The 14,135-nt window shown below is 40.7% G+C and overlaps 1 protein-coding gene across 10 annotated transcripts in view; it reads right to left on the reverse strand.

Annotated features, from left to right (window-relative positions):
* The window catches only part of Dock10 (dedicator of cytokinesis 10), a 192,531-nt gene that overhangs the window by 40,665 nt on the left and 137,731 nt on the right, over positions 1–14,135 (reverse strand). For all 10 annotated transcript variants that reach the window (XM_010611775.2, XM_010611779.2, XM_010611783.2 and 7 more), the window contains exons 27-30: positions 13,555–13,626; positions 8,055–8,201; positions 2,749–2,832; positions 478–574 (exon numbers count right to left, since the gene is read on the reverse strand). In XM_010611775.2, the coding sequence (XP_010610077.1) occupies positions 478–574; positions 2,749–2,832; positions 8,055–8,201; positions 13,555–13,626 (400 nt within the window). The remainder of the gene's footprint in view (positions 1–477; positions 575–2,748; positions 2,833–8,054; positions 8,202–13,554; positions 13,627–14,135) is intronic.

The raw sequence follows: 14,135 nt of genomic DNA on the forward strand, positions 1-14,135 counted from the left end.
CCCCTCCCTTCTCCTCCCCTCCTTCTCTCTCCTCCTCTCTCCTTTCCTTACAATATACAGGTTTTCCCTGTACAAACTATGAAGAGCAAATTTGTTTTAACAAAATTACACACATCGAGTGATAATCCTACATTAAATTATATTCAAAGGAGTCACTTTTTCTCCCTGCAATTTTTATATCTTGAAGTCTATGGAAAGTTATCTTTTGGAGCGAATGAGGTAAAAGACAGCACGCCTCTAGGCTAAAATTCTTTGATGTGCTATAATCTGGTTTAAAATTTTGCTGGCTTTCTCTTTTATGAAGAGAGAAAGACAAAAATTAAGAAGTATCGAGTTGTATTCATCAAACACACGCCAACAACTTCTCCCACATTCTCTCCAGGTCACCTGGCTCTATTCGGGAAACAGGAGAACGGCAAAATTACAAAAGGCACAAACCCGAGTCAGGAGGAGCTGAGAAAAATGAGAACTGTTTACCTGGAATGTCTGCTGATCTTACAGGCAGACACAGCGGGACAAAGTGCTCGTGGTGACACACTTCTTGAAGAAAATCAAATTTATACTGGCACAAGGTCTGAAAAAGAGGCAAACAGAGTGACCTTCACTTACACACCGAGAAAGGTAACAAAGACAAACAAGAAAATCTGCACTTGACCCTCATCCCTAAGAGAAGTAATTACTTTTGTGTGATCATGAAGTCATTCTTTCATTTAAAAGGTCCTGTGGCCTCCCAAGTGGGCTCTGTCTTTGAAGGCTGCTCAGGGCCTCCTCAAGAGATGATCCCATTTGGAACCTATGTTTAGCTTCCACATGAGATAGGATCCCGATTCCTGTTTTTAGCTTCTTAGCTTATGTCATAACATGCCGATTGCAAGAAAAACCTTGCTGCCCCACATGTGCCGAGCTCTCTCAAAACCCAACTGAAATCATAAAACAAACTCTACAAGCAGAAAGCAAGATCTGTAGTTAAGATGTGGGTCAGACCATCCAAACTTAGACCAAAACTCTGTATGCCACTTGTTCTGAACATAATTTGTTTAATGGATTTTTCTTTGCTGCCTTACCAAAAAGCATGTCTTTTCAGTAAGGTCACGTGTGGAAGCAATAAAGCCTAGACATGGTCTATGAGGACTGTAACACACATATCGAGAATAATTATATCAGCAGGAACAATTACCACATTCATAATTGCTCTAGTTTTACTGTCATGCACGCTAAATAATTTGTCATTAAGACTAAGTTAGATGGTCATTACTATATCTACCAAAATTACCACACAAAAACGTTCCCATATACTCAGATATTTTAGGGTTACGTTTTGTGGCAATCTTAGTCAATATTTTAAAATCTCTCCTCTTCAAGCAAAGATCGCCTTTGACCTTTCTGTACAGTAAAGTCAACAGAAACATAATTAAATTACATATGTTAATTACCCTTCACAGAAGACATGGTTTGGTCTTTGAAAAAATGTGTAATTTAGGTCTGCTGCAACTATGTCTAAATGGATAGTCTGCAAATGTCATGCATAATAGGAGCACAAATGGAGAAGATTAAAAAAAATATTTGGAGAATTGGATTTCCAAAACCAAATGACACAACCATGTAATGCCCCTGATCAAACATAATTCTCCACTCCAGAGCAGTAACGTCAGGCTCCTGAGCATGACCTGAGAGGCTTAGGGTTATCATTACGGATTTGCTTTTGGCCCTTTTATATCTGTTGTTCTTTATCAACCTAGCTAATTTCCCCTTGAGGAATTGCCTTTTTCTCAATGAGTAAATTTCAATGGGGATATTAATTCAAGGGCCCCGTCTTTCTTCCTTAAAAGGCAGTTGTGTGACCCAAAGCTGATTGATCTCCTGTTTCCTCCATGGAATTTCAACCTGAAGCAGATAATGAAGATGGAGACAATGGCTCCAGTTGATTAAATTATGTAGCAGCAGAAGCAGGAGCAGCACCCTAGCCAAATGGTCCTGTTTGTGATCATTCCCATACTCTGTAAGCGCCCTGGCCCCTTCTTCTCTCAAAGCCTGGTTCTCCATCTCTTTCTTCAATGCTATTTACCCCCCAGCATCCTTCTATAAAATCCCTTTTACTCAAGTTCCAGTCAGATTCTATTGCTTACAGCCCTTAGAATTCTAACTGATGCAAATTTCTTGACCTGCCCATTTCTAGTCTTCATTTCCTCCACTACACGCTATACCATATCTCAGTGGTTTTCAACTTGAGAATGCCTGAGAATCACCTGAAAGACAGATTTCTGCACCCTTTGATGCTACCTCATTGGTTTAGGTGCCGTACTTGGAGAACACCGCTCTAGAGTTCCTTCACTGTCTCTTTGACACACGCCTCTGTTTGGGTGAGGAGATCAATCCAAATGGGTGGCCCATTTTGCCAAGGATTTAGGGTTTCCAAAGAAACAGGGCTTCCATTGCTAAATCTAAGAGAGCCCAGCATAAACTAGAATGTAGGAATTGCAGCTGAAGTGAGCCACTCCCTTTTCCACCAACAGAAAATAGAAACGATGTGCAAAAGCTCTCATCCACTCCTTTTCCTCCATTAAGGAAGGACTTGGGAGTCTTGCTCAGTAGATGGAGCACTTAAAAGGCTGTGCCGCCTTGGCATAGATATTATTTTTTGATACAGAAAATGGATAGGCTAATGTTTAGGCAGATATAAGCAGAGAACAGTTTATTTATTTATAATGCAGAATTTAGCAACTAATCACTTATCCTTGTGGTTCTTACCTTCAGATCCCCAGAGGAAAACATGCTGATGTAGTTGTTAACTATCCTAAACACAAATCCTCGGTCCATGAATGTAAAGCAGCGCTGAAAAGGATAGAATTCTAAATTCAAACAGTTATACTTTGGGAGTCATTGAATATTTTAAAAAACTACATGCATTGAAGTAAATTAATACATCTAGCTAAATGTGTTGTATAGGTGTCTTAAAAATTTCTAAAATATATTTAAGCACTCATCCACAAATGGCACCTCTTTAAAATACTAGACAGAGTATACAGATCAGAAAGTTGCAAATGTGTACTTGTCAATTCGACAAAATGTCACTTGGAATTTTTCAGTGAATTGTCATAGCCCTTATTTTTTCATATGGAAAAGTATAGATTTTAGTTGTGTGTCTCTTAGCCACTTGGTTATTACTGGTACAATATTGTTTTTTAGTAATTTGACTTCACAGTTGCTTGAGTGGAGACTGTTTGCTGTGAAGCACTGGCTAAGGGTGGGAAGTGGTTGAGATGGGTCTGGAAATTCTCTTTAATTTCAGTGGGCCCTTTAAGAGGGTAGATACTCTCTCTTTCACCAGAGGATGTTTAAATTTGAAGAATGAAGGGAAGGGAGGAGGTCCTTCATTGTTATCAGATTGTCTTTATTATAGCAAGGATAGTCTTTTTTTTCTTGGTACCGGGGTTCGAACATGAGACCTTGCACTTGTGAGGCAGGCAATGGAACCACTGAGCTAAATCCCTGGCCCAAGCACAGTCTTATCAGTAGATAGGGTTGGAGGGGCACCTGCATTCTCTCTCCAAAACACCGACAGCCTCTTACTCTGTAATCAAGCAGTAGTAGTCAAGAGTGCACTGGCAAGGGGTGAATTAGGAGGCACTGACCCTATTTAGTCACGAAATACGTTGGGAAGGCACACGGCAGACTACCATATGGATCACCACTTGGTGGGCAAGTTCGATTCCATTCCTTCTCAGGTGTGGAAGCTTGGAAACATGCTGGTGCTGTACCACATGGTGTGCAGTGCCCCTTCTCTTGTCCAAAGAGTTAAGATAGTGCATGACAATGGTTTTGCGATTCTTGTTTCTCTCAATTCTCTTTGCTCAGAAAGAAAGTTAAAATCTTGCTATAGATAGTATATCAAGTGGAAATTCGCTCACTGAAAAATACCTGTGTTCAAGTAAGGGCTATTTTCTCTAACAAGACTCTTCCGTTTGTTAAGTCATTTCTGTTGTTATTTTACTTTCCAGTTTTGCGTTTTGTAGCGTACCTATTCATGACTGTGTAACTCTATTGCTTCATTTGTAGTTACACATTTACTATAAATTTTAGTTCTTTCTATTCAAGAGGGGCATGTTTTCTCCCATCTCCCAACAGAAGAGTGAGAAAGGTAGATACCACGGCATAATTGCTGCCTCAAAAGAAAGATGGAGAGTAACAAGCGAGCAAGGGAGGAACACTTGTGCCTTCTCTGCAGTGCTGGATCCATGCACATGTGTTCATCCTCCCAGGCTCTGCATCTGAAGGTGGATGTCCCAACCTGGCAGCCCTGGAATATCCCCAGCCTGGAGCTCTCTCTGTCAAAACTCTACTGTCTTCTTCCTGCTGAGAAGGGGTCCTAGGTTCACCCTGAAGGAAGGGGAAGATCACCCAGGACATCTCTGAGCCCTAGAAACTTCTCAAGAAAGAGAAGGAGAAACGGGGCCCTGGTAGATCTTTGGTGAAAATGTAAGGGCCCTTTGACTCCAGGGAAGAAAGGCTGATGAGTCCTGTCATTGAACAAGTCTAGGTCAGGTGTGGCAAATGTCATCCCTACATCCTAGGGGCTGCTGTGGCTGCTCTGCAGATCAGACCTCTGAGCTCTGGAAGAGGTCTTCTCTCCAGCTTCCATGAATAGGGATGATGGGGAGAAGGCTACTCTGGGGAGCAAAAAAGCCAACTCAGAGTTCCTTGAATTAGTAAAAAGACCTCTTTGTAGAAGCTCATCATCCTCTTTGCAAGGGACAGGGAAGGAGAAAGGGAATTATTCCTAGGGTGCAAGATTGTTTGAGTCAGGCTTCCTCCTTGCAGAAGTCCTACTACAGGTCTGGGTTCTTCAAGTGTGTGATGGGTCCTGGGGCTGTTTCGCAATGGCATCTCCTTGACCTCAGGCGCAGTAATTATTCTGCCCATGGCTGAGGCCTGGGGAGAGGGCTTTTTGCTTTTGCTTTCACATTATTTATATTAAGTTTTTATATGAACTGAAAGTAAAGTATAGCACGTAAATGATGTTAAATGATGGCCCATGGGCCAAAGCAGCCTACCAACTGTTTAATACAAAAATGTTTTCTTGGAAAGCAGCCGGAGCCATTCACTTACACATTTCTACAATGAGATGTCCATGGCTGTTTCTGGGTTACGGTAATGGAGCTGAGCATTTGGGACATATTTTATGGCTCACAAAACTGAAAATATTTAACATTTGGCCATTTACAGAAAAGGTTTGCAGACTCCTGATTTACAGAATAACTTATATTTTGTTAAACTTTTTCTCAGTTTGATTAATAAGCTAAAAGCCAAATATTCTAAGTTATATTCAAAAAAGGTACTGTTGTAATGAAAACATACTTATTTTACCAAGAGTGAGAGCAAGGAAGAATTTACTCTATAATTGGTTCGGGGCTGAGTTAGGAACTCCAGATTGCAAAAAGGATCCACAGGTATGCTCTTATCTTGTCCTTCTATATTTTATGGAGCCATCGGTTCTATCATTTTTTCTGGGATACTTTTCCTCTGTCTCCATATTAGGTATTTGCTTTAAGCATCAAGTATCATGAAGATGAGCTCAGTGGAAAACAGTCATTTATTCCCAAAGCACAGACTATTTAAGCTTAATAGAGCAGATCTGAAGACTTCTCCCTTTCTAGAGACTCACTGGTCCATCTTTTCTTGCACACATATTTTTTCAAACATACTTACTAAAACAGCAAGTCTATATCTTATCTTAGATTATTTCCAAGTGTTTTTCGAGAGCTAGTTGAAAGAAAGGAGGGGCAGTAGTGTGAGTGGGGGAAAGAACATGCTTACCTGAGGAGGTAAATAAAAATCAGAATGAATATGTCTTTGCTACCAGCTTGGTGTTGTGCCTTATAAGGAAAGTATCCAAACAGGTGTGCTCATATAAGAGTTGCGACTCAGTTTGGTAGCAAAAAATTACAAAAGGCTCATAGGCTGTGAAGGAGCCATTCAAATCATATCTACTTCAAGGATAGAACAGCAAAAACAAAAATGTACAAGGTTTTGGGCATAATTTCTGTGAAAATATTGCTTCTTCGTGATGCAGAGTGAGGGAAGGTCCTTATTAGCTAAATTATATGTTCACACACTGGTTTCCAGAGATTATGTTCTCATGATTCTTGGAAAACATTCTCGGTACAACCTCCACATTGCAGCAATATTTTAATTGTTAAATTCCAAATAAGATTGATTCATAGTATTTGACTACTAATGTGTAATTAAATAATCAAGGAGGTAAAAGTTATAGTCAGTTTATGTGAGCAAATAAATATTCTCAGACTGCTGGCAATGCAAGAAATTTAATTCAACACTGGGAGTAGACAATGTTGAATTATTAAAAGCTCAAAATATATCAGTTCCTTAAAACTGCGCCAAACGATAGCATTTTACTTTCAAAAACTACTTTCTCTCCCTTTCCTTTTGTTCTCATATAATTCAAATGATTTATTTAATAAACCTCCAAGAAGTTTCTTTTCAGCATTGTGTTAATAAATGCCATTACAACTACAAATGAAATATATTTGTGCATAATGGACTTTTATGGTGTAGAATATACTGAACTAATCTTTCCATTCACAAACTTCTTTTTTGTGTGCTTATTTCAATTTGAGATCCATGTGATCTACGTATGTCAGCTCTACTTGTTTATCTGCTGTCAATCTGTGCTTTTTACTTAGGAGTTCACCAAACCACTGGTGGTACCGTTTAATTTTTAATACTGGACAGCTTTCTCTTTGTCCTCATGTGACATACTAGTTTATGCACCATGGAGGAGAAACCTTTGCATCAGTGAGCATCAAGGAAAACTAATTCATTCCAACAAGTACAGAGCATTTAAGCGAAGGATAGCAGACACGGGGTCTTTTCTGTTTTTTAAAAATTTGCTTATTCATCTTTTTTTTCTTTGCAATTTAGAAAAGAATATTGCAGATGTTTCTTTAAACATCTTGTGCTTACAAATTGGACTGTGTATAATTTGTCCAAATTTCCCACACTTTTAAGCACTTTAAATAAACTACAAGCATAGCAATTCATTTTATTCCTATAGGTGCCAAAATGCGATAAAAACTCAGTGTAAAATTTTTCCATTACCTTTTATCCCTGACTGTCCTTTTCTTTTACTGGAACAAAGAAAAAGAAAAGCACAAGAGGCAAAGCATTGAAGAAAAAAATAAATTCATAAGAACAAATTTAGTGTATAATTTGAAAGTTTTTTTTTTTAAGCACCTTTAAAAAGAATTTAGGTTGTGTTAAAGACCAACTCAGGTGGAGTGTCCATCTACTTTTTGGATTATTAATTTGGTATTAACATTAATTTATAAATTACCATAGTCATTTAGTATGTTGTGGTGTCTACAAAACATAAGTGGGTTAATCAAAGTTATAGTAGCTAATAGTTTGCTAAGAGAAAGAAGAGACAAAAACCATTGTCTTCCTAAGTGTATTATCTGTTAAGTTTTGCATTTTTCTTCTCAATTCAATGTGGTTGCCTGTAACCCAAAGAAATAGGACTTTCCTATACAACCAGTTAATAAAGAGGCTGCTTGATATTTAAATTGACAATTTTCCATTTTTTATGTCAGTACACGATCTTTTCATCATATAAAAGAAAGCTCAGAGGCAATATAACAAATGAAATAAGTTCCCAGGCATTTTCCCCAAATGGCTATTAGGTATCATTATCACACCTGTCACAGATCCAGAATGTCACCTCAAGGGCAGAAATGCCGGAGAGAATAATATTTCCACAGCACAACATCTTTTCAAACATCTCATTTCTTTCCCTTAAAAATATGCAGCAGTACTTTGCTTTGATAACACTCAAATAGATACTTTTATCTAACCTTTGTGTTTCTTCACTGAGACTCCAAGTTAGAAAAGATATTAGAAAGCATTTCAAGCAGGAAGGATGATAAATGAAGTTATTCACTGCCCTGTGCTTATTCTGCAGCCTATTGTAGCAATGTGAATCAATTAACATTTTGAGTGTCTTGCACACACTGTAGAATTGCGGTCCCACAAAACTGTACCTTAAGAAATCTGGCAACACTGTGGTTTGCCCTTTTAGTTTCTTCAAGTGCATCCTTGTATTTCCAAATCACATGGTCACATAAGACCATCACAAGATTGTCCAATTCATTTTGGTAAGATTCCGGAAATCTTTGAGCCCGGGAAAGCTAAGGAAAGAATGCATTGTTTATAATGTGACTTAGGAAATAGGACTCCAAGAGGAAATAAATTGAAAGACGTACTTTAGAGATTTTCAAATAAAAAGAGTCCTTTTGAAAACTTGACAGCAATAATAGAAACCTTTTAAATTTCAGAGTCATACTTTCCATCATATTCATTTAATGTTCCTTTCTATTTTGACCAATAACATTTCACTAAAAAGTACATTATAATACATCAATCACAAACTACTGAAATGATAGACCATTGCATAACTTATCACATTTTAATTCCCTTCTCTTGCTGCCCAAGAAATAGCTACTATTAAAAATAGAATGAATATTTTTCTGAAAGTTTTGGACATATTGTTCCATTTAATTAAAACTAAATTACTTTGACTTAAAAAAAAACTAGGACTCAATAACCAACTAAGAAATCAACGAGTGGATAATGGGATGAGTGCAGACACAGTATGGGTTTGAAATGCTCTCCGGTAAGTGGTGCACGCCAGCTGTTCTTCAGTGCACAGACCCAGAAGAAGACACAAGTACGAGGTGTCAACCTCACAAATCCAGTGCTGTGACAATGGGTGCAGAAAGACATGGCTGAGAGGGACAGACACAGTTAATAACAATGTAAGAGGACTCTTGGACTTCTGCACATGAGAGTAAAGTTTGAGATGGCCAAGTTGTTCACTTCTTGAACGTAGACTTTTTCTACAAGGCAGACAGGACTCGTTAATTACTACAAATGGGCTTTAGATAGATCTTTTGCAAAAGGGAAGGAGATCAAGAGATGGAAGGAGGGATCTTGGAGAAGGAAAGGGAATGACAAAAAGTATTAAAAATTAAAAAATGATATTCAGATAATTTTTATTATAGACAGAAAAATACAGAATTTAGTTAGACTTAAATCTTCCTCTCTCTCTCTCCCTCTCTTTCTCTTTTCTTCTTTCACTTTTTGAGACAGGATCTTTCAATGCAGTTCAGCCTGACCTTGAACTCTCTAAGTAGATCAAGCTGGCCTTGAACTTGTGGCAATCCTCATTTCTCAGCCTCCTGAGTGGTGGGATTACAGGTGCATATCACCTGGCTTAGCTGGAGTATATACTGCTAAACTGTGAATACCCAGCCTTCCACATTGGATGAATAAGAACCACGAAGGCTGACATTACAAGAGTTGAGTAACATGGAGAATTAAGAGTGGAAGACAAGAGTCAACTTGGGATACTTTTTTTTTTAAAGCCAATTTACCAGGACACCACTGTATAGGTATTTTGAGACTCTCATAGTTACATTTTTTTTTTTTTTTGTTAAATGAGACAGGGTCTCACTATGTAGTTGAGGCTGACCTGGAACTCACTATGTAGCTCAGGCTGGTCTCGAACTCACAGCGATCCTCCTGCCTCAGCCTCTCGAGTGCTGGGATTACAGGCATGCGCCACCACGCCCAGCCTCATAGTTACTTTTTGTATTATAATTTATTGTTGAAATCAAATGAATTAACAACAAATCAATCTAACTTCATTAACCTCACACATCATTTCGCTCATCTCCATATACCTTGGGCAATAAAGATATAAATAATAAAGACAGGAAAGCAACAGTCACTTTTAAACTAATCAGAGCACATTTGTAGGGGACTAAGATCTATTAAACATGCTGATGCCACATTCACTCCATATGGGGATGTATTAATCTCCCAGTTTCAATATTACCCTTCTCTTTCCTCTATGCGCTTGCCCCACAAATTATTTTTCTGGCCCACCCCTACTCTTACCCCAAAGACATGTGATCTGATAAATACAAGAGGAATATTTCCAACTGTTCTCTGGGAGAGTATCACAAAGGCTAGAAGTGAAGGAATTCCAAGACCAGAGACACAGAATTTCCTGTTTCAGGCCAGGAAAGGGAAAAAGAAGACAGGGTGAAACAGGGGGTTGGAGCTGGAATGGGGAGGAGAACCTAGGCTATGGCCATAGTCATGAGGGGTGGACCCTGGATGTGGGGGTTGGATTTTAGGTATTCGAGAATTTTGTTAGGAACAAGATGAATGATGGCGAGTGAAAGGTACAGCCACTACAAGGGACCAGAAGGCCTCTGCTAGAGATCAGATTGAGAATATAACAGCAGGTCCCAGGAGACCAGAACTCACCTTGCCCAGGATAGCAGGGGTCACACAGGGGACAAGATCTGCCGAATCACACTGTGGGTCCAGGGGATTGAACTTAGACATTGCTCCTGACTTCCTCAGACCTCCCATACTCTTAAAAGTGATGACTAACATTTCATTAATGGTGGAGAAAGCCATTCACTTCATAATTTGAAAAGAAAAGTGTAAGTAGCTTGGGAGAAGTTTAAGGTGAATGCTTTTGTGTCTCATGATGATATTGGATATTTTCCTACTGTGATAAGAAAATTGGGAGGTGGCCCCCTAAAAGAAAGCTGGAGTGTGGGAGCTGCCACTGGAGAGGGAAATGAAAAGCAAACCCAAGTCAGAGATGAGCCAGTATTGTTGTCTATGATGGGTTATTAGGCCAGTCATATGTGTGTTTTGTGGCCTATGTATGTGAGAAGATGCATACCAGTGAGGACTAGAAGAGAAATTTTGTCTAATCCATTGCTGTAGAGTGAGAAAACAAGCTCTGAGATGTTAGGTGTCATTTTTATCATCTCATAAATTAGTAGTTGAGCAGGGATTACAGCAGCAGGGATTCCTGATCCCAACATGGCTTAAAGACAAGGAGATAGGCATCATTCTTATCTTTATGACAGATTTTTTTTTTCTTCCTCCCAAGCAGGAGACTATCATCTCTGGGGCAGAGGCAGCCAAAAAGCAAACTTAGGACTTAGAGTGAAAAGGCAGGATGGTTGAGATGATTAAAGGTGCAGCCTTTCTGTCATGTTGAGGTCAAGGCTGGGTCAAAAACATCTGCCGTATGGAAGCATGGATAAGAACCTCTGGGTGGCTGACCCCACATGGGTGGCCCTGTAGACTTAACTCTCAGGGTTGTTGAAGTGTCCCAGCCTTCTTTCCCTGTTAACAGTCAGCTCTTCTCTCAGAGAGAAGGGAGGAAATAGGGAAACCCTGGGGGAGCTGACCTACTTACCTCCACCCCGGGGATGAGCCAAAAACTGAGTATGTACTGGGTCTAATAAAGTAGGAAAGAGAATAATACACCACAAGGGACTGTAGCAATTAGCTAGTGTGTACTGGTAGGACCGGGGTACCTTTGATATTGGATGATGAGTGTGTTTGAGCAAGGGTCAGAGTGAGAAAGGGGGTACATCAGAGTTCATTGGCAAAGGGTGCTTTTTCAGGTCCCATGATCAAAGACCACCAAGGGATCAGCAACTCACTCTTAGAGTGGCTCGTGCAGTGCTGAAGATAGGCACTTGAAACAAAATTGGAAATGTCTCAATTGTTCTGGCAAACGATAGAGACAGAGTAAAGAAAAGGTGGGAAGCAGACATGTAGGAATGGATATTAACTGATAGCAGAAGACTCACCAAAGTATCAAGTTCCCAAGGAAAGGCCGGAGGACATATCATACACTGAGGCCATCAAGGGGGCGCTAGAGATCAATGTCACTAAAATGTTCAGTGGTGTCTCCTGCACGTTGGTAGGAGAAGCAGCTCTGGTGTTGGCTTATTGGCAGACATAGGGATAGTAAGACACCACACTAACAGAGGCATGAGCTGTGCTTGATCTCCAGGAGTCACAGTAAATAGCAAAGCTGGAGGCTTAGCCGAGGGGCTTTGCCTCTCAGGGACCTGTAGAGCTGGCTCATGCTGTGTGGAATCCCGAGGGACAAAACAGTGCCACAATTCACATCCACAAAGAAGGCAAGACTGGACAATTGGAAGATGAGGCTGTTCACTCCATTAAACAGCCACAATTCCTTTCTCTGTTTCTTATTCTAAATCAACTTTCAGATCTGGTACACAGTGACTAGAGAGGTAGCAGGGTCCCCAAGGGAAAGCCTATAACTCCATACTAAATAGAGCATATAGTATAATGATTTTATCAGGTCTTCCGCAAAGGCCCCTTTAGCCATTTACTCAGCCTGCTGTAGCCTGCAGAGAGGGAATACTCACATATTTCAAGGACTGATGACCCAGGATTTGAGTTGACATTGGAAACCAAAAACATCACCACATTTGCCCTATTAGAGTTGGGACTTCCAGGGATTAAAAGTGGAGTCTTGACTAATGCTGTGTTAGCAACAAGTCCACTGGGTACAAAGATCCACCCAAAAGTCATTTACCTCATCCCCAAAGTATAGTTTGTATTGGTACAATTGGTAGCATTGCCCAGGGTTCTTGTCCTGTGGCTCTAACTAGATGGACAAGCAGGTAGAGGTGTGGGCACTCTCTCTCTCCAACTAGGACAATAAATCAGAGCAGTGCCACCATCCCCACACTGAGCGACACTGTTGATGGGCCCTCCTGGAAGAGGTCAGTATCAAATGTCAGTTTCCCCCAGGCCTTACTGCAGTGGGAACCCAAAGAAATGTGGGAGGAGTAAATGGTGCCCTGGGTGCTTCTCAGTCCTCTCTACCCAGAGGTAACTATGAATGGTCACATGGAGCAACCCTGGCCCAAGTAGGACGTGGTGACCGGAGGCTGTGACAACTCTGGAAGGGGAGTTTGGGTCACACAGTCAGGTACGTCTGAAGAGTTTTCAGAGCTGTGCGCTGGGGTAAGGGGTGTAGAATGGATTGCAGAGCAGGAGTTCACCTGCCAGGGCAGCAGCTTCCCTCGTCTGTTTCCTTTCAGGAAGCGAGGCCAATGGGAGCCGTGGTGAGCAGATTCACAAATACCAGCAGGCAGCCCAACAGGGCGCACAGCTCAGACGTACCCTTGACACTGAATATACTGGGAAGAACTCATGTTGGCATCTACTCAAGTACTCATGCCAGTGTGGCCCTCTGCCCACCAGCTGCTCCCTTTCAGTGGGCTGGCAGAGGTCCTGGGGCCAGACCATCTGCCCTCGGTGGGACTCCTTGAGCAGTCTCTGCTCTCAGACTGCCCATGGGCTGGCTGAACCTTGCTCACTGGTAGGCTATTTAGCTAATCCTTTTTTCTTAATTTCCTTCACAGGTATCAGACTTTCCTGTTTATTCCCCTTTCTTTCCCTTTCATCCTTTGTAGCTATTTCTTTCCAGTAACTTTTTGTACTTCAAATTTTGTCCTGGCATCTGTCTCCGAATGGGCCTATACTGTCCTACATGGTCATTTAAAAAGCAATTAACATAAATTGCTAAGATTTACAAAGCCAATAAAAACAGAGCTAAAGAGAACACACTCATCAGTGTAATTGTTGGATAGTATTACATTATGGTATGACTTATGATCCTACCTGAATTCTGTTTGTGTCAATCAGGTGTTGTGCCATTGATTTGAGGATGATTGCAAAAAAGAACCAGGAATGCTGTTAGGAAAAAGAAAAGACAATAAGGAATCTATCATCCCATAATAATAATTTGGATTTTATAATATGTAATATCACAACACTCTCATCTTAAGATACAGTACTTGCAACCAAAAGATGATCTTTGTCAGAGCTGCAGTGGTAAAACTATACATCAGAGATTTCAGTTTCTTTGTTGTCTCATCTCTTGGTTCACAGAGACCCCCACACACGTTCCCACTGTGCTGTTGCCTCTGTCTTTTTCTCCACCTCCTCCACGCTCCTCTAAGCTACCCTTGCAGCCAGTGCCAGCACCTGCTTCCCACTCTGTGCCCAGACGTCGCCTTCTCCCTGCGCTCTATCCTGCCGACCCCGCTTGACCCTTCACCGCTCACCACCAGCCCTCCGCAGTCCACTTCCTCCTTCCTGCTTTGCAGATTCTTTTCTCTCCTTCTGCCACATGATATAATTTGTCAGCAAATTATATCTGTGGTTCATCGCTTTTATCCCCTGGTAGAATGTAAGCTCTT

The sequence above is a fragment of the Fukomys damarensis genome, unplaced genomic scaffold, assembly GCF_012274545.1.
Source record: "Fukomys damarensis isolate Sample0158 unplaced genomic scaffold, DMR_v1.0_HiC HiC_scaffold_16, whole genome shotgun sequence".
Lineage (NCBI taxonomy): Eukaryota > Metazoa > Chordata > Mammalia > Rodentia > Bathyergidae > Fukomys > Fukomys damarensis.